The 20,958-nt window shown below is 34.3% G+C and overlaps 1 protein-coding gene across 7 annotated transcripts in view; it reads left to right on the forward strand.

Moving 5' to 3' along the window:
* Window positions 1-20,922, forward strand: part of MIER1 (MIER1 transcriptional regulator) — a 62,590-nt gene extending 41,668 nt beyond the window's left edge. For 6 of the 7 annotated variants that reach the window (XM_044238433.1, XM_044238427.1, XM_044238428.1 and 3 more), the window contains 6 exons: window positions 4,745-4,896; window positions 5,822-5,903; window positions 7,032-7,126; window positions 10,550-10,677; window positions 15,036-15,175; window positions 17,950-20,922. In XM_044238433.1, the coding sequence (XP_044094368.1) occupies window positions 4,745-4,896; window positions 5,822-5,903; window positions 7,032-7,126; window positions 10,550-10,677; window positions 15,036-15,175; window positions 17,950-18,278 (926 nt within the window). In that variant the 3' untranslated portion in view covers window positions 18,279-20,922. Of the gene's footprint in view, window positions 1-4,744; window positions 4,897-5,821; window positions 5,904-7,031; window positions 7,127-10,549; window positions 10,678-12,188; window positions 13,096-15,035; window positions 15,176-17,949 lie in introns of those variants that run through there. The other variant, XM_044238432.1, reaches the window with a different exon arrangement.
* Window positions 20,923-20,958: the final 36 nt, after the last annotated feature.

The following is a 20,958-nucleotide window of genomic DNA, read 5'->3' on the forward strand; positions in this document are numbered from 1 at the left end:
CTAGGTTTAGCAGGTGATACTACGTGGGAGGGGTCACTGTGGTAGAGGGACTTCCTCAGTTTTCTATTTCTAGGAGTTCAAACTTTTGTCATGATACCCAGCATTTGTTACCACTTAGGATATCCTGTGCAAACAAACCAGACGCATGTGAAACTTAGGTAAACTACACCATTGGAAAACAACTGTTAAAGGGATATTAATGATTAGTGCATTCTTTCCCTTAGAGGATAGAATTCATTGGTTTGGTGAGCATACATTCAAAAAGGAGAGTATTTGATTTGAGTGATTTTGATAAAAATGCCATAAAACTAATATACTTTATACCTTCACTGTAGGAATTACTTGACACAAATGGATTGGAATTGTTTCACTGATACAAGGAAGCCCTATTACTGAGTATCCTGGAAAGATATTGATAGATTTTTTTTTTTCCCTCTGATTCCTGATTTCTTTTTTTTACTAGACTCCATGCAGCTTATATATTCCTCATCAGTTATCACTTCTGTTTCAAACAATGCTATAAATAAGATTTGTTACAATTGTGTTTGAATCCTTTTCCTTTGAACCTTTATTACAGTCTCAACTACACAATTTCCTAAATTTATGTAAATTAGCACTTAAACTCAGCACAGTGTATTATAACCATTTCTTTATTCATTTTTATATCCTTAATACCTAGTATGAGTCTGTTACATAGATAGTAAACATTTGGTGGCTGAGTTACTAGGTAGGTGCAGAATAATGTTAACAGAACTGATATGGAGGCATTAAACTTTGATAAGTACATAGGCATTGGGCCTTGAACATGTTTACTTAGCTTCTTTTTCTCCTCATCTATAAAGCAGCTATAAAAGAGCATTTATTTACAGAGCCTGTTATGAGGATTTACATGTGATGTTTTTATGTGTCACTTTAACAGCATCATGTCTGGCACATAGTAAGTGCTCAGTGAGTGACCTTAATGTTCAGTGGATGATTAATCTTACCCATTATTTAGGTATAATTATTATTATTCAGATTTTCAGAAAGCACTGGTTTATGCTGTTTTACTTACAAGTGGCAAAAGCACAATTCGGTTAGCTTTAGCAAAAAAAGAATCTTCAGCAAAAAAAGAATACCTATTGCTTAACTGGGTGGCTTCAAATATAACAGGATTTTGGGGTTATTATTATATCAGCTGTCCCTCCCCTTTTTCTCTTTCATTTATTGCCAGACAAGCTAAGATGGCTCCTGGGAGCTCCTGGCTTACACTTTACACTGTCCTTGTAGCTAGAGAACCCACAAAAATGAGAACTTCCGCATCCACCTTTGTTCCCGCAAAAGTCCTAGAGAGAACCTCTGTTGACTTAGTTTGAGTCATACTGAGCCAGAAGTAATTACTGTGACCAGAGAGAAGAGTGAGTATTCTGGCTTGCCTTGGCTCATTTATCTGTTCTTGGGGACCCAGGTTGTGGTGTCTGCCCCACTCAGACCAGATGGAAAGGATTTAATTCCCAAAGAAGTGTTGAGTAGATGAAAAGCACGATTTTTCAGTTCTGTGTGTGTTTTGTTTCATGTACTGAACTGAACACTGCAGCTTTTGTGATGAGACTGAATTGAATGCTGATAAACATCTTAGAACCCTGAGAGGGCTGCTACCCCCACTCCCCAACTAAGAACTATCTGCCCAAAGTGTCAGTACTGCTGAGGTTGAGAACTCTGGACTAGATTGATTGAGAATTAATTGGACTACCTAGAGGGATCAAGGTCAAGAGGATAAAGGGGCTAAGGTATTTTCTGGCTGAATTTTCATGCTTTCTTGATGGAGTTTTAGAGTAAGGAAATGATGGCTGGGAATTAGGAAGCAGTGAATAGCAAAGGACCATGTAAATCGTCATTTCTAATGGACATTTGACAAATTCTTAAGTTACTGAAACACATGTTATTCTTAGTTGATGCTGATAATGTTAAAAAGGCAGTTCATTTAGCTTATACATAGGAAAACCTCAGCTGGACAACTTAAAATGTAGGTCATTAATCATAATGTGACCTTGTAAGACGATTTTTATTGTAAACCTCATTATTACACCATAGCTGATTATAGATTGGCATTTTCATCCTCATAATATATTGATTAGGTTGAGTTTTTACTTAGGCATTAAAAATAACACTTTTTTTTTTTAACTAAAACTGGAAGTTAATATAAACTTATTCATTGGGAATTAATTTCCCAGATTGCAGAAGTTTGTGGTTTTTTTGGTGGTGGTTTCTCAGCTTTCTACATTAGTTCCCCCACCACCACCACCACCACACGCACCCAGTGAACTCCATTGAATTATTTTGACAACGCATTTTGTTTGTTTGTCAAGCTTCTTACTTAAAAGTGCCATAATAAGCACTTCCCTAAGTAAACTTGTGTGCTCTTGTCTCCTAAACTCCCACTTACTTGCAATCACATGTGAATTATACCTGCCATCATATTTTTGTTTTTCCTTTTTAAAGATTCAGTGTTTAGGCTTTGTAATTCATTCAGAAAGCCATAGTTTCAGAGGATGCTATTACATTTCAGTGATTGTGATCTTTTGAAATCCAGCAAGTTCATATCATTTTATGTAATTATGATAAAGGGTATTTGTATCTTTTTGTTGCTTTTATAGAGTTTTTCTCTTCATATATTTGTAGATGTTATTTCTCCTCTGTATTTTAGTGTGTTTTACCATAGTGGTATTTTTCTGATATTCTGATTTCTTGGCATTTAGTTCTATAATAGACACTTAATAAAATATCAATTGTGTTGCCTGTTTTATTTAGAGCACAGTCAAAAGTCCTATTTTGTTAGAGTGAAACTTAAGTGGAAATAATTTGGTCTCTTTCTGAAAGCAGTGAAGGCAGTGGTTTATTCTCTATGGAAATGCTAATTGTTCTCATCCATGATTACTTTTCAGTGTGTTGTAATTGTATAAAATTAGATGTATTCTCAGTGTCAGGGTCTGGCTTGTCATTTGGTGCCATCTGCTGATGTTTTGTATTCAGCTTAACTAGGGTATCTGTATCCTGTGGCAATCTGAAACTTAGAGAATAATTCCAGAAATATCTTCCAGGTCACTTGGGCTTGTTTTATAAGCCCAATATAGGGAATTTATGTGGAAGAACACTGAGGACTTAGGGACCCACCTTCCGTGTTTCTTAGGTTTTCCTTGTAAGACTTCACCCATCAGTCTCAAGAACATAAAAGGTATAGTCTACCTGCTTCAGTGAACAGAGGCTAAGCAGAGAACAAAAATCAATAGTATTAATTAATTTAAAATAATTGTATTTTTACAATTTAGAGTTTGACTAGGATTGTACCAGCAGGTTAGAAAAGGAATGAGGTTTACTAAGGAAATTTTTCTTGAGATTGTCCTTGTATTTTAAAGAAGAGTATCTGTTTCAGGGAACAGAAAGGTAGAAGGATATTTTAAAGTGTGGGTATATAGTTGGGGTGGAGTCTGAAACAAGGTAATTTTATATGAAAACACCTAACATAGTGCCTGATACATAGAATATGCTTAATGGCTGTTAATTCCCTTTTTATAACACAAGGAACTTTGACACTTTCCGTTATCCTCTGTCTCTTAAATTCAGTTTTTCTTTAGCTGGCTCCTTCTTGTTGGCATTCAAATTATTGTCTCCTATGTTTAAAAACCAACAAAACCAGAAAGTTTCTTCAACTCTATACTTCCTCTTTGGCTGCTACCCCATCTCTTCCCTTACAACTGAACTTTTCAAGAGTTCTCTGCTTGCTTTCCTTCTTCCCCTTCCAATTACTGTTCCATCATCTCCAGTGTGGCCTGGGCTTCCATCTTTTTACAAAAACCGCTCTTGAAACATTTACCTCCTTTGTTAGTAAATCCAGCATACCTGTTTCAGTTTTCATACTGGCCATTTAACAGCATTTAACTCCTGGAAACCTTTTCTTCCCCTAGCTGCGATGGTGCCACTTTTCTGGTATTTCTTTCTATCGTTTGACTATTCCTTAACTCTGTATTTCCATCTTCCTGTCTTTTTTAATTGCTCTCATCTTAGGTCTTCCTTCTTTCCTTTCACTTTTAAAATTGTGATAGCATTTAGGCTTTAATCTTATTCTAATGGAAATTCTGATAAAAGCTAAATGCTTTTTTTTAAAAAGGAAAGACTCGTTTTATGAAAATGAATTACATTCATTATAATACATTTTAAGCTTCATGGAAAAATATATAAAAGTAAGAAAAATGATCCCAAATCACCATCAAGAGATAAACCATGTTGACTTTTGGTGCACATTCCTTTAGACCTCCTATTTCAAAAAATAGTAATCATAGCTAACACCCATTGAACTTTAATATGTGCCAGAATTGTTTTAAAGTGCTTTAAATCTTTACAACCCTGTGTGATAGTGTTGTTTTTGCAGATGAGGCAGAGAGCAGGAAGTAACTTGCCCAAGGTCATACAGATAGTAAGTGGTGGTGGTGCTTTTCAAATGAAGAGACCTAGACTTGGTAAACTCAAGCTGTCCTCTTAGCTTTCCGGTGAAGAGCTATCAAATGACATCTCTCTGTTTAGATTGCTTAAATCATTTAGGCTATAAATATGGCCCAAGAACAAAGTTAGGCAAATACTAGGACTATGTTTTACCTCTCAGTAATCAATATTTTGGCTCTTAAGTGTTATTTGGTCAGTGATAGTGTTTTAACACAAACTTGAACAATTTTTGGCATTTTTTTAACATTATGTTTTACTAATTTAGTATATGAAAATGATGATCAGCTCCTGTGGGACCCTGAGTACTTACCAGAAGATAAAGTGATTGTATTTCTTAAGGATGCATCTAGAAGAACAGGTGATGAGAAGGGTGTAGAAGCAATTCCTGAAGGATCTCACATAAAAGACAATGAACAGGTATATGAGTAAGAAGTAACTGTTTGATTATGGAATGAATAAGTCATGGGGAGGAAAGGTATAGCATAGGGAATATATTCAGTGGTATTGTGATAAGGTCACCTTGTATGGTGACCCCTCTGGTGAGCATAGCATACTGTGTACAGTTGTCCAGTCACCATATGGTAACACCTGGAGCTAATATAATACAGCTTTTTTTTTTTTTTAACTAAAGTTCAATTTAAAAAAATACCATAAGGTTTTCCCAAAATAAATTAACCACATATATTTTAATATGTTTTATATATTTACATTTATAGATGTAAGTGCTGTCACATTCATGTTACTGTTCTGGACACCAAAATTCCTATACTGTCATCAACAGGGAATCTGAAATAGCTAGTGTACATACTCGCTTCATGAGTATGATTTCATCTAAAATAAACAAAAAACTGGTATCTCATTTTGCCTGCATATACATTTTATTAGGATTTTTTGAAGTTCCTTTGGATATCCCTAAGAATGTATAAATATCATCAGTGTTGGGAGTACATATTTGGAATGAAGTTATCAGTGATATAGTAGACCAGTGCCTACCATGAACCTAATAACAGCATTATCTTTTTTTTTAGAATTAGAATAGGAACTGCAAAAAAGACAGGTTTTGTGATTTTTATAGAACAGTTTTCATTTTTAAATTTCTGAGGTACTGTAGCTGCCAAGTTAGAGTATTTGCTTATCCTGCTTTCTAAATATTTAGACATGTCAATTATCAAGATTGAATTTGTTTTTCTTTAGTGCTCTGTTGCATACCTAGAATTATTTGTCTTCCAGAAATGATGAAAAGAAATACTGGATTCAGGAAGAGCTTTTACTTTTTTTAAGAAATTGTAGCCTTGAACTTTTCATAGTCTGGGTCACATAGTGAAGGCTTTTATTTTTCTAGGCATTATATGAATTGGTTAAGTGCAATTTTGACACAGAAGAAGCATTGAGAAGATTAAGATTTAATGTAAAAGCAGCTAGAGGTAAGTAAGTGTAGATAAATTTTTGTTTTCATGATTTAGCAGAAATTTAATAAACTTAAGATCTTTAGTCCGTGTAGGTATATCCTAAGTTTAATAATACTGATCTTTCTGAAATCAGTAAATATTTGCTGAATAATAAATAACTTGTAACTTGTTAAATAACTTGTATATAACAAGCATTGTGGGAAATGGGATTAAGACTGTTCGTTCTTTTTGGGAAAATATGGCAATTAAAATAAAAATACATGATGCTTTTCAATTTCAGGGGATTTTTATTAAATATTTTCTTATTTGATTTTGTTAATAATAGCCCTATGAACTCTGGAATGTGACAGTTGTAACTTTGCTTTCAAAATGATGAGACTGAGGTCTCTGAACTGAAGTACCTTTGCTAAGGCAAACATAATTTATAAACAACAAAGCCATAACTAAAATCCAATTTTTTGTTTTTGTACTCTAAGTTGACTCCCACCCTGCTTCACTAAGAACACTATATGACATTATATTGCAAACAAGATACTTACTCATTCAGCAAAAATTGGAGGACCTGCTAAGTTCTGAGGACATAATTGTGAACAAAGCCCTGCCCTCATGATGCTTAGACTAAGCCTAGGTAGGGGGAGCTGAAAAATAGTTATGAGTTCTTCCAAGGAAAATTAGAGGGTATAATTAAAATTTATTGCAGTAGGACTTAACCTGATTTGGGGAAAGAGGCCGTTAGGGAAAGTTTATAGAACAAAGTGATATTTTTGCTCGGATATAAACAAATTAGCTAGGTGAAAAAGGGGGTGGTGAGGCAGAAAATGATTCTAGACTAAGGGAACAACATCACAAAAATCGAAAGTGAGAAAGAAAATAGCAAATTTAAGGAATTGAAAGGTGGCTTATAAATAGATCATAAAGGAGAAAGGTGGTCCAAGTTTAGGTTGAAGAATTAGGGACCAAATCATCCAAAATTTTATTAAATACAGGATTTTTGTCATTTCATCTTTTGTAGCCATCAATAATAGAGCTCAGGAGTGAAATACTTACCTTATTGTTATTAGAAATTTATATTTTTATTTATAACGGTATATGCACTATTTAGGGGAAAATTGCTTATAACAGTTTTCTCCCTCATTTTGTCAGAGGAATTATCTGTTTGGACAGAAGAAGAGTGTAGAAATTTTGAACAAGGGCTAAAGGCCTATGGAAAGGATTTTCATTTGATTCAGGCCAATAAAGTAAGTAATGATAATGTTCTCTCTTTTATAAAAAGTTATTTAGTTAATGCAGATCATCTTATATTTTTATTACCTTCAAATGTTTTAACATATTTTTAGGGAATTATAAATGTGCTTATATTTTCTGGGATCTATTTAGCAAGTGACTTTTCAGTGCATGATATTAGCTTTTAAGAATTGCACTGATAAATGGGCGCCTGGGTGGCTCAGTCATTAAGTGTCTGCCTTCAGTTCAGGTCATGATCCCAGGGTCCCAGGATTGAGCCTCGCATTGGACTCCTGCTCAGCAGAGAGTCTCCTTCCTCTCCCACTCCCTCTGCTTGTGTTCCCTCTCGCTGTCTCTCTCTCTCTGTCAAATAAATAAAAATTTTTAAAAATCTTAAAAAAAACAAAAAGAATTGCCCTGTTATGTTAATCAGCTTCTGGGTGGAATCTGTTTATACAGTGTAATTACTTCAAATTTTTTTCCACAAACTTGTGACAGATTTTTTAAAGAACTGGTGTTTAATCTTGAAACTTCAAAATGTTTTTAATGTGACATTATTTACAATTAAAATATCCTTTACGTTTATTTAAGTGCTGAGTGTCTAGAATCAGATACTTAAATTTAATTTGGCTTTAAAATTTAATTTTCCAGAAGACTATCTCAATAAATCAGCTTTATTATATATTACAATTTTATAATTTGACAGTTTTACTTAACATGATTCATTTATCATTCCATATTAATAATACCAATTATACAGTGTTGGTGTATACCCAAAAGAACTTCATAATTACTTGCAGATTTATTTTTAGGTTTAATTCTCTTAAAACTAAAATCAGGTGAGATTTTTAGTAGGAACTGTACAGTTATGTAGAATAGAAAGATGTGTTGTGGGAAAGTAGAATGTGCAAAATTAAAATCTCAGAGCTTAAATGGAGGAAATTAAGTAATTTCTTGGTTTATATAAATGCCACATTTTTAGCAAAAAGAAATGACAAGGAGTGTGGCTTTACATGTTTCCTTAAAGAGAGCATCTAAGTTTTGAGTGATGGCTTGTCTGGGATGTTGTTGACTGAGTTCTCAGTAGTCTGTCACCACATTCTTCTTTTTATACATCTTGATGTGATTGGTGTCCACTTAATTTGTTTCAGCACATTTAAGAGTATTTTATGTTCTATAAATAGTTGATTATAAATCCTGTGAGTTAATTTTTCTTATTTATATTGTTCATTAACTAGTTGTTTATTTTATTCAAGAGAGAGAGAGAGAGCAGGCATGGGGGAGCAGAGAGAGAGAGAGAGAATCTTAAGTAGGCTCCACACCCAGTGCAGAGCTTGGCAAGGGGCTCGATCCCATGACCCTGAGATCATCTGAGCTTAAATCAAGAGTCGGGTGGTCAACCGACTGAACCACCCAGGTGCCCCTAGCTAATTTATTCTTGATTATCTTGTTGCATTTTGGTATTTGACATCAGACATAATGACTAATAAGAAATTTTGAGTCTTAGTATTGGTATCAAAGTATATCCTACCTCTTAGTGTTGTGTCCAGATCATCTGATTACTTCAAGCATAGGGCATATTCTGTGAAAGGGGTGCATTATACTGATGACTAGACACGTAGGTTTCTGATTGTAAAAAAACAAAAAAAGGTATTGTTTCATAGTTGAATGGAGCAACATTTTGGGATAAGAGTTTTCTAGCATTCCTAGATTTCCTAGATTAATATAGTGTTTGGACTCAAACACTATATTAACCAAACCATGATGGATTATCTATGGAGGGGACTCTGGGAGCGATAAGCTGGTATGATAGCTAGCAGCAGCAAGAACCTCCCCCATGCCCCCAGAAATCCCTTTTTTTTTTTAGGGAGTAAAAACTTAATAGGTAACTTGAAACAACTAGCCAAAACAGTCTTTACGTAATATTGAAACTAAGACCATTTCTTTATAAATATTTGGGATGGTGCTATTTCAGTCGTGTAGAAGTCAACTGACCTATCTATACCAATATACTAGTTATACTGAACAGAAAGAGGACAGTTAACTCTTTAGGGAGAATAGTCCAGTGAAAACATTAAGACTTTGTTTTTATACCTGGAATTGGAAGTTTGAATCTTTTTTTTTTTTTAAGGTTTTTATTTATTTGACAGAGAGATCACAAGCAGGCAGAGAGGCAAGCAGAGAGAGAGAGGAGGAGAAGGCAGGCTCCCTGCTGAGCAGAGAGCCCGATGTGAGGCTCGATCCCAGCACCCTGGGATCATGACCTGAGTCGGAGTCAGAGGCTTTAACCCACTGAGCCACCCAGGTGCCCTGAAGTTTGAATCTTAATCATGAGTTCTAGGCTTACTTTATTGAAGATTTTTCATAATATTGTCAACATTGCATGCCCCCAAAATATCTTTCCAATTTTTGCTTTCAGTAAAGTACAATTGACTTTGCTTATGTCTATATAGAAAGAAGATTTTAAAGGAGGGGGAAAAGAGAGCTTGAGAAGCTTATTTAAAAAAGAAAAAAAGCCTTGATAGCTTTCATGGGCTACATGGGCCAGATTTATAAAGTGCAAGCATAAGGGAAGAAAGAAAAATGTATGTCAAGTAGTGAAATGAGGATGTCATCAAACTGTCTTGAGGTGCAGTCAGTCTCACAGGACACCTATTTCGGGATTAGAAATTTATGGCTTAGAGCAATATGGTCTTGCATCCCAACACTCAAAGAGATGGCTTTTTTTTCCCTTTTAAATTCCCAGTATTTTACACACACACACACGCACACACACACACACACACACACACCCCACTATCACCACCACAGCTATCCAAGCTAAGTAGGAAAAAGAGGCAAGTTGTCCACATCATTTCCCAATCCCGTTGGTGCTGAACATTTATGGAAGGGGAATCATTCATTCACACAAATATAGCACAGTTACTGGAGTAACTTAGTAAACAATGAATTAGAATTGGCATTATTACAGTACTTTCCAACTCATTATGGAATATTCTCAGCCTTTCTAGAAAATAAAATAACTGAGTCTGGATCTCCGGTGGGACTACTAAGAGAATCTTTTAAATGGAATTTTAAATGTAGACTCCCTAGGTACTCTGTGAGTAAAAGTATTTGCACACTGTTTATAATATTAATTTTAGCTTAAATGCTACTTCCAGATATTTTCAATAAAGGAATGTTTATGATAAATTAATATGATAGTTTTTTAAAAAGCATAATACTAAATATCTGAAGATTTTTTGCCAGTGTATTATTTCTCTCAATGGGAGTTTGGAAAGTGTGGTTTTTAAGAAAGTTGTTGCAGTGTTAATATTTTATATAATGTATTATATATTACTTAAGGTACATACAGATTTGTTTTCAGACCCAGATATTTTTCATGAAATAACTCCTTTAAGGAGGAGATGATTCTTAAAAACAACTGTTTCTTACAGGTTCGAACAAGGTCAGTTGGTGAATGTGTAGCTTTCTATTATATGTGGAAAAAATCTGAACGTTACGATTTCTTTGCTCAGCAAACACGATTTGGAAAAAAGAAATATAATCTTCATCCTGGTGTAACGTGAGTGTATTTTTTCTGTTGAGTCCTATATTTTTTGCTCTTGAATTTTTTTCTTGATAAAATTGTAATTTTTAGAATCTCTTTCAGTATGATAAAAGTTTACATTTGTTTAAATGTATCCATTTATAGACATATTTTCACAGGAATTTAGACTTTTCAGTATCTTATGAAAGATTATGAACTACAATTAATATTGCTTGAGACAATAAATGCATCAAAGCAAATGTAAGAGTATGTTTTCAGGAAATAAAATGGATCATAACAGCTGATAAAGCATGTTTTTGTTAATTTCTGTTCCATTCAGTATAAGCACATAGTTTTAATCTAATAATACTGTGAGCACAGTGAGAATAGGAAAGAGACTCTTTTCATAAGCTATATGGCTATCTGCCTAATAAAGGCCCTTTAAAAAGGAATGGAAATTAGTGTCTTTCCTTGTCCAGTCTACTTTTGATCCCAGGAACCAAACTAAGATTTGGATATAGCTGGTATAAAAGGGAAAATATAGAGAGAGAATTCATCAGGTCAATTTTCATTTTCTTTTTTGTTACAAAGTTTTTTGTTTTTTGTTACAAAGTTCTTTAAAGAGGAAAGAACATGTCCATGGTGACTTCCCTTTTCCCTGATTTCTTGAAAACTTCCTTTAACAGAAATATTTAATAATTAGTCCTGCAACTTCAGTTTACTCCCAGTGAAATAGGGAGTGTGGGTTACTATATGTAGGCTTCATACAAAATGCTTTGTATGCCTGTACCAGTTGTCATGCACCAAAATCTCTTAGCCTCATTCAGTCTAGCTTTGGAAAAACAAATTGTCCCTGCTGCCACTAATAATTTGTTACTCACGTACATCAAGTATTGAATGAACCCTTTGTCTCTCATTGAGGTGCTCTAAAATGCTGATGAATGGCTAAGGTGGAATTAAACTTTACCATTCTATCCTTGATTATTTCCTGCTGTTTACAGAATAAAAATAATGCTGAGTTGTGACTTCATTTGGTCAATGTGTACCAGTAAAATTCTTAGGATTGGCCAAATAACTGCCTTTGAAAGATGTGCTTATATGCATATTTGATTGTGCTTTGCAGACTACTAGGCTAGACTGTTTCCTGGTCATGTTCATTTACAGGTGTCTCTTCTGGTCACTTCACTGAAGAATCAAACACTCTAAAATAAAATCCAAAGCAAATTTATTTAAAAGAGAATAAATGGGTATGATTGCCCCAGAAATCATTGAATACTGGGCTCTGTGCCTCATCTCCCATTATTCAAAGCTCATGATGGCTAGAGTTGAATTTCATACATAGCATTCCAAATTTGATCTAATTGCTTAATGTTATAAATTGAGAGTTAATTTTTCTCATGATGATTTATTGGTTACATTGAGGTATAATGATGTGGAACTAGATGCAGCTATCTGGTCTTCAGAGTTTATTTTAAAATAGTCAGTTTTCAGGCTATTCTATAGGGAAAAGCAATAGTAACATCTTTCATTTTTTTCACCCATTTCAGAAATAATGTTCACACACGAACTGCAGGCAATCTGACGTCACCAGCAATAAGAACATAAGAATTGCCATGCTGGGTCAGACCCATGGTTCATCCAGTTTTCTCTTTCAGAAAGCATCACCAAGGGAAGTGTTGTGGGCTGGCTTAGTTGGTCCTCTGTGCTGTCAAGCTCAACAGGTTAGGTAGGGATGTGCTGCCAAACATTTGAGTTTCTCTAATAATCTCTCCATAGCTTCCAGAAACTTTTTGAAGATCCTTGTATCTGTAACCTTGATTCCTCTTAAGGTTAAGTATTCAGTAGGTGGAGTAGCTGCAGTTAAAAGTAATCCCATATCATCTCTTTTCTCATGCTTTAAGATTTTACAGTGATCCCCTGGTATAATGGTATGAAGTGAACAAATATGGCTTCTTTCCCCCAGGCGAGAATACTGTGGTTTTGTAGGCTTAAGTGTTTTGTTTTGTTTTGTTTTTTAATTGATGGAACTGTAATGTTTTACTCCAATTTATCCCTTTTAGCTGTGCTACATCTTCCATAAGAAGCTGTGACTGGACTATACGTTACTGCCCAAATAGGGAGAAATTATGGTTTTCTATAAACATGAAGATTCTTTTCAGTTTGTTTCCAGGAGTTAAGAGTTGCACTTCTAGTGCACAAAATATTAAGTTATTATAAGACAGAAATAGGAGTTTTTTCATCTTTTTTTAGTCAAAATCCATAGTTTAGAGTACATTATACTGAAAGTTATTTGTTCATTTTTCTGTTAAATTTTTACCTTTCGTTTGTTCACCAGAATGAAGCACATTAGCCATTTTTATGCCTTACAAAGATCTTCCTACAGATTTTCTGTTAGCCACCACCAGGAAGAACTGGTAGCCATATGCAAATTAGAGACTTTACTGTAGAAACCTTGCAAATAATATATATATATATATATATATATATATATATATATATATATATTTTTTTTTTTTTTTAACTAAAAGTTAACCCATCATAATTCTGGTTATCTGAATGCTACTCCAACCTCCTGGATGGCCCACCTGCCTCTTCTCCTTCCTTAAGCATTGTGGATGCCATTAATCTTTGAGAAATAATAATACTTTCACAATATCATTGCCATATCTAGTCAATTTTAGCTTCTTTGCTTGGCTTTTCACATCCTCCATTATCCATCCCAAACATACCAAATTTATTTCCAACACTTCCTCATCATGTATCATCTGTTCTTACTAGTCTTAGCTTCTGAAATCTCTTTGTGTTCATACTCATTTGTGTTTCTGTGTAGTTCAAATTTTTTACATAATTGTTCTAGAATTATGATGCATGGCATAAAGCTGAAGGGGGGGGGACTAAAATACCATCAAATTTAATTCCATCTATTTATAGGCGTGAAAATAAGGCCTAGAATGGTAAATTGATTAGCTCATGGTTATATACGTTTCTTTGATATGTGTTTTGACTCAGACTGTTGAAAGCTTCAGGTCCCTGTATTCGTTATATCCCTGTATCCCAGGGGACAGTGTGATCATGTAGTTTGATATTACAGCCACAGTTAATAGTCTGTTGTAGACTATTGCCACAGACTTTCAGTAAAATCCTAAACCTTTCCATTGTTTACTTTTTAAAAGCATTTTTACTCACCTGCTCAGAAATTCTAAGGATTTGTCTTAATATTTCTATTAAAATTTTTCTGAGGCAATTTTAAAATAATGGCTTTACGGGTTGTTGTGGGTTTTTTGTTTGGTTTTTTTGGTTTGTTTTGTTTTGTGTTTTTTTAATTTCTACTCTGTGCCATGCACAACTTAGGCACAGGTGGTACAGTGGTGAACAAAAAGACTAAAATTCCTGCCTTTGGGGGATGAGTCCAGCACTGGTATCAGCAGATTTTCTCTGTAAAGAGCTAGAGTAAATATTTTAGGCTTTGCAAGCCTTCGGCCTCTCTTGCAGCCACCCAGCTTTGCTGTTGTGCAAAAGCAGTCATAGATACTATGTAAATGAGTGGATTTGGCTCTGTCCCATCAAAATACTATTCACAAAACCAGTGGCCAGCCCATAAGCCACAGTTCGCTGACCTTTATTCTAATGACTTCGTAGCACTTTATAGTTTACAAAAACACTTCCCTGCACACTTCTTGTGCAACAACTCTGTGTCACAGATACATACATAATGTTCCAGGTAAAGATCCTAGGAAACCTCAGAGATAAGTATTTTAGCCCAGATCTTGTAAACCCAACCCAAAGTCACTTAATACAGCTGTCCTCCCATACCATATAGTTCAGGAGTAACTTAAGGAAGTGAATTCCCCTCTAATGGTAGGCTGGCAGACTAAGCCAGCAGATAAGCTGAGGAACTAAGAGCCTCTTAGCCTCTTATAGCTCAGATCTAGCAGAATGGTAATACAGAAGTTACCCAAGAAAGTTCAGGGAAGTGATTCATTTGTAGGCCTGAATTTGTCTTTCAGGTATTGCTATAGCCATCACATAATCTTTAGGAGCTTTAAAATTTCAGTCTGTGTTTGTGCAGAAATTCTTCTCTACTCCTGATTGGCACCATCCTGCTCTTCACTTACAGATCCTCTGATTTTAATTGGGCCACTCTGAGCACTTACCTATAGTTTTAAAAGTTTTAAACCTTCATATAGGTGTCTAAAATTTGCTAGTTTAAAGTCCTTATGCAGCTTTTCATTTAAATGTTCAGATGCTGGTGAGGTAGATGAGGCACTGGAATAAATGTAAGTGAAATTAGGACATATTTGTTAATAGAGCCTTCTAAATTTAACCTCAATTTTAATTTTCAGCTTTTTTTAATATAAGAAAGTAATTATTTTATTATTTCACTTAATTTTAAGGGATTACATGGATCGTCTTCTAGATGAAAGTGAAAGTGCTGCATCTAGTCGAGCACCGTCCCCTCCCCCAACTGCCTCAAATAGTAGTAACAGCCAGTCTGAGAAAGAAGATGGCACTATCAGCAATAGTAATCAGAATGGTAAGCAACCAGAAAAGTACTTTTGTTTGTTCATGATGAAGGGCACTTTTAGTAGCCCAGGTAATTTAGTTTTGGTTTGTATTAAACTTCCAGTGCAGGTGTTATAAAAATAGTAATTGTAAATAACCACAGAACTAGCATACAAATACCAACATACATATATACTAACAGAATATAAATTGTAAAGAACTCCTGTTGATGTCACTAAAAACTAAGTTTAATAAAAATTATGTTATAATAAAAATTAAATATAATAAAAACTAAAAACTAAGTTAATAAAAATAAACAGTCAATAGTGACCATTTCTTTTAAGGAGTTTATTCTTTTTGTGTAGCATCAATTTTCTTAATAAGTTGGAATGCTTTGATAGGATATTCTTGTTAACTCTTAGACCAAAACACCAGCCATTTAGCCATTTCACATCAGGAGTACACAGGTATTTATGAAATACTTTGAAAGCTGTAACACTTTATCCGGAAAATACTTTAAGCATTTGAAGCAAAGAAGATAACAAGGACACAGTTTTGGATAGTTTTCTCTCTGATAGCGTAATAACCTTGAAGGATGAGAAAAGATAAAGCAGGTGAAAGCAGGTGTCGGGTTCTGCATTAATACTGTACAGAAACATTTCTACTTTTATCTCAGAAAAAAGCATATGAATTCTATTATGTTTGAGGTTCAGTTAATGTCGCTTAAAATATACAGTGGACCAAAGATCATTGTGGTGAAAAGGAAGACGTGTCAGAGAATTATTTTGATTTCTGCTTTAATTAAAATGGTCTTCCTAAGTAAGACAGTTGCCAAGCCGAGACTAATAAAGGAGAAAACCGGTGAATTAGAGATAAGCTCTGCATCTGCATTCAGATATAACTGTCTTATGGGAGGGCCAGTGGAGAGCTAAGCTCCCTGACAGAAACTAGAAGAACAACACTGAATGATTATCCCTTATTCTGACCTTTGGTCTCACACTGGCACTGCTGGAGTGAATATACTTTGTTCATTTGATGACCCCTCTCTATTTCCTCACTACCTCCCCCCTAAGAACAAGCCAAACAAACAAAAAAGAGGGCTCAGCAGCCATTTTTTTGGTTCTAAACAGGTTTGAGGGCATGTGGTCTAATGCTGTCCTGAGGCAGAATAAGAAGCTAAGGGTCTGCCCTTAAGACTAGGGCAAGAAGCTCAGGGAGAGATATAATTGATACTACTTTATCAGATATTCTCTTTTTTTTTTTTTTTAAGGTTTTATTTATTTATTTGACAGAGATCACACATAGGCAGAGAGGGAGGAAGGGAAGCAGGCTCCCAGCTGAGCAGAGAGCCTGATGCAGGGCTCAACCCTGGGATCATGACCTGAGCCAAAGGCAGAGGCTTTAACCCACTGAGCCAACCAGGTGCCCCTTTGTTTTCTTTTTTAACCATTTGATGAGAATATGCAGTTACCCTAAGGAGGTATTTATAAGTTAGTTATATTCAGTAGCCCAGAAGCCATTCACCTAGGTACCCATAATCAAGATTCCCACGTTTTTCAAGGAAAGGAAGGAATTCTCCAATGCAATTTTATTTGTTTCGTAAGGGGCTTAGTGTCTTGAGATCTTATTTTTTTTTTACCTGCTCACAGTTGTCACATAGTTCTTTGGGCTTACTATAGCAGTATAATTTCTTCTGCATCCTGGTGCATAATCCCCGTTATGCATTTATGATTTGAGTGAACTTTTGAGTTGGGGCCATAGAATATTTTCTTTGACCAAAATGTAACATTTGAGGCTCATCTTTTATACTGAATATATTTTTCAGATAATTAAAATTTAACTATCTCAGTAGCACATTTTATATTTACATTAAGTATCCAAAATGGCTAGTTCATTTTGCAGTTAACTCTAAGTGCCCTTTTTACTGTAACTTCTAGCAAATAATTACTCTTTTCTCAACCTGTTACTGAGGAATTTGTTTTTATGACTTTCAAATGTATGTTTGGACAAAGCAAGTGTTAATTTTTGAACATTATGACGGATTACTTAAATCCATTTAGGTAGATGTGTGATCTTCACCCTTAAAGCACAATACCTTTATTCTTACATTAAGAATAAAAGTCATGGGGGCGCCTGGGTGGCTCAGTGGGTTAAAGCCTCTGCCTTCGGCTCAGGTCATGGCCTCAGGGTCCTGGAATCAAGCCCCACATTGGGCTCTCTGCTCAGTGGGGAGCCTGCTTCCTCCTTTCTCCCTGCCTGCCTCTCTGATTACTTGTAATCTCTATCGAATAAATAAATAAAATCTTTAAAAAAAAGAATAAAAGTCACGTTATTTTATATGGCAGTAGAAAACTCAAGAATGTAAAGAACGTCGATTTTTTTTTTAAACATGGTTTTAGAAAGGTATTACCATTTTGCTAATTTGTGCATATTTTTGCTTTAATTTAGCTTATTTAGACTACTGGACCCAGTGCTTGTTTGTTGTTACATAACACCAGCATGCTCCTAATATATGGCAGAATCTGTTCTTAATTCTTTACATTTATTAACTTTTCATAACAAACCTGTAAAGTAAGTCTTTTATTACCCTCACTGTATATGTGGTGAGACTGAGATACAAAGAATGTAAGTAACTTTTGCCCAAGGTGACACAGTCAGTAAATAGAGCCAGAATTCAGATCATATGTACATAGATTTAACACCTCTCATCCTTGATGTAAAGCTGTTTTACAATAGCTGTTTTAGAATAGTGTAAGAGTTAGCTTTTTAATACTAGCAGTTTCACTTACGTTTCTTCCAATGTAGGGGTGTCATCTAATGGACCAGGTGAAATGTTGAACAAAGAAGAAATCAAAGTTGAAGGGTTACATGTTAATGGACCAACAGGTGGAAATAAGAGACCACTTCATGCAGATATGGATACTAATGGTTATGAAACAGATAACCGTACCACTGATCCAAAACTTGCCCATATGACTGCAAGAAATGAAAATGATTTTGATGAAAAAAGTGAGAGACCTGCCAAAAGGCGAAGGGTAAACAGCAATGGAAAAGAAAGTCCAGGTTCTTCTGAATTTTTCCAGGAAGCAATGTCACATGGAAAATTTGAAGAACTTGAAAACACAGATGACTAAATTTTAGACTTGTTTTACCTTCTTTGAAGTAAAATCTGGTGTGACTAAAATTTTCAGGGTTGATGGGTTACCTTAAAAAGTTGATTTCCTTGAAGCAGTTGGTTAAAATTTTAAAAATTTGAATTGAGTCCTAACTTTAGTAAATAAGATTTTGTAATTCTGCCCTTTGTAGACTTTTTACTTTAAAAATGTAAAGACCCTCTTAAGGATATAACAAATAGTATAGTCAATTTGAATGAACTACGGAAATATCTGTACCTTCTCATTTGATGTATTAATCTTAAAAGCTCACTACAGGTATTTTTTGCTTAGTTTGTTGGCAGAGAAGAAAAAGACCACATTCAAATTTGTTTAACACCAATTTTCCTGTGTTTCTTGAAATGTCTTTATCTTTTATAAGAGAAATTTTTCTCTCCATACAAATTGAGTGTCATTATTAAGGAAACCCTTATGAATCCTGAAAGTTATGCTAGCATGATTTTTTTATATATAGAAGTTTAAAAATAAACCAAGTCAGGTTTGTATATGTAAAATTGTTGACATCAATGATGTCTTTCCATATTCTTATCTGGGCTTAAGAAATACATTCTGTATTTTTCCAGATTCTTTGTAGCCTTTGAAAGATTTTTACAGTACATATGTCTTGACTGAGCTGTCCTTTCTTAATACAAAAGCTTGTATAATTTTCTTAACTTGTACAGTTGGTAAACTTTTATGAGAGGAATTGATATTCTGAGTCTGTCAGCTTTCATTTTATTTTGCTAAGGTTTTTCTAATGAATTTTTAAGTGTTTGTGTAGTAACTAAGTCATGTTTCTTATACAGGTGGTAAAATCGCATTCATAAAGGATTGTGAAAATTTGTTTTTTCAAATTTCTACTTAGGGACAAATAGTTTGAGAATTTTGAAGTTAAGCATGATACCTAGATTACATAGTTTGTTTTGCGTTTGCTTTAATTTTCAGAATTATTTTTGAAGCAAGACAAAAGTTTAATGTTGGCTTAAGTGCTTCAATATATCATGCTGACCAGAATCCTGTTCGGTTATTTTTATATGCATTATAAAATTTCCCATTTTTGCATTAACTAAACAGGGGAAAAGGTCAAGCAATATTTAGATGTTGGCACACACAAGGAGTTGGCAGATAATATTGATTTTATGAGGAAAAAGTGATGAAGTGAGTGTATTTCCAAAATGAAAATAAGATGTACCATTGCTCTGTATGATTACAAATAGGATCATCCATTTGCATAGCCTTGCAAGAGTGCCATTTTATTTTTAGTGCAAAATTCTTGTTAAAAATGTAGTTTTATACAGCTGATAGACCAACCTATATCCAGACTTTTATAAAAGATTATTAACTATTCTTGTTTTTTCACACAGGCATACCCCAAATGCTTCTACTGACTCATTTTCAGCCATCAGTTCAAGAGCCAATGCCTTTTAAAAATAAATCTTCTGTGGTCTTATTTTTAATGGCTCAGCTGTTTCATGCAATTAAGTAAAGGTTTGCACTGAGAAGTTATGGTTTAGGCCTTACCCCATGAAGTATTACTATTAACATATGTTCAGACTGCTTACTTCCACCAATGTGAACAACTCTTTTCCCCAAACAGTGTTAAAATGCAACTTTACAACACTTGACTTCATTTAATGCACATTCACTGTTACATACTTATCTAGATAAATCAAAGTTTTGGGTGGAAGTGTTGAGAAGTGTGAATTTTTTGTTGCTTTTGTTTTGTTTTACCTACAAAATTAATTTATCCAGAATGGCAGCTTTAGCAAATGGTCACAGTCCATTTTCTAAAACAGTTTTTATTACACAAATCCAAAGTATCCTGGCTCCTAGCTCTTTGTCAAAGATGGTCTATAGACGTGTTTCAAATGAAGAATGATGTTGTATTTTTAAGTTGCAATACTAAAGACGCTATCTTCACCTTTTTTTAAGATGCATTTTGTTTGCAGGTTTGTGAAGTTCTTGGAAACTAATACCACAGGAACATTTTTAGTACATTCTCAGGCATGTTTGCAAAATATGGCACATGTATACATCTTAGGAAGTTTTACTTTTCTTCATCTTATCTTTTTAAAGTATGCCTAATGAAAGACATTCCACTATTATAATACATAATGCTCAGCTTTTTGTGAAGAAATATTTAATTGTATTTTGTGTTTATACAGATATTTCACACAGTACTTTGTTCTTCATAATGCAGCCACTATAACTTGATAAGTCATTGCACTACTTTAAAATTTTTAGTAATATCATGAATTTAATTTGCTTGAAGATTTAGTACGTTTCATAACTCTTGAACTCTTAACAAACTGCATTGGGAAAAAAAAAGCCTTTGTTAATAGTTTCCCCCACCCCATGCCCATCCTCAGCAAAGCACTATCATTTTCATCTGAAATGGTATTCTGTTTCATAATGTGTTTTCAAATAGAGTTCAGAATCTGCAACTCAGTTCAACACAAGTCTGTTGAGCTTTAAGATGTATTTGAATATTTAAATAGGCATTTAAAATTATGAATTAGATGTTTTTAAGTTTATGCATAGTAATTTTGCACTGTAAAATAATTCCCTTTTCCCATTCCCTGTCTGCCATTCTGAATATGCTTATTAAAATATTTTTTTAAACATACTTGTCTACATAATACCGTGTGAATGATTTTCATTA

This window comes from Neovison vison, chromosome 2 (assembly GCF_020171115.1).
Source record: "Neovison vison isolate M4711 chromosome 2, ASM_NN_V1, whole genome shotgun sequence".
Classification (NCBI taxonomy): Eukaryota; Metazoa; Chordata; class Mammalia; order Carnivora; family Mustelidae; genus Neogale; species Neogale vison.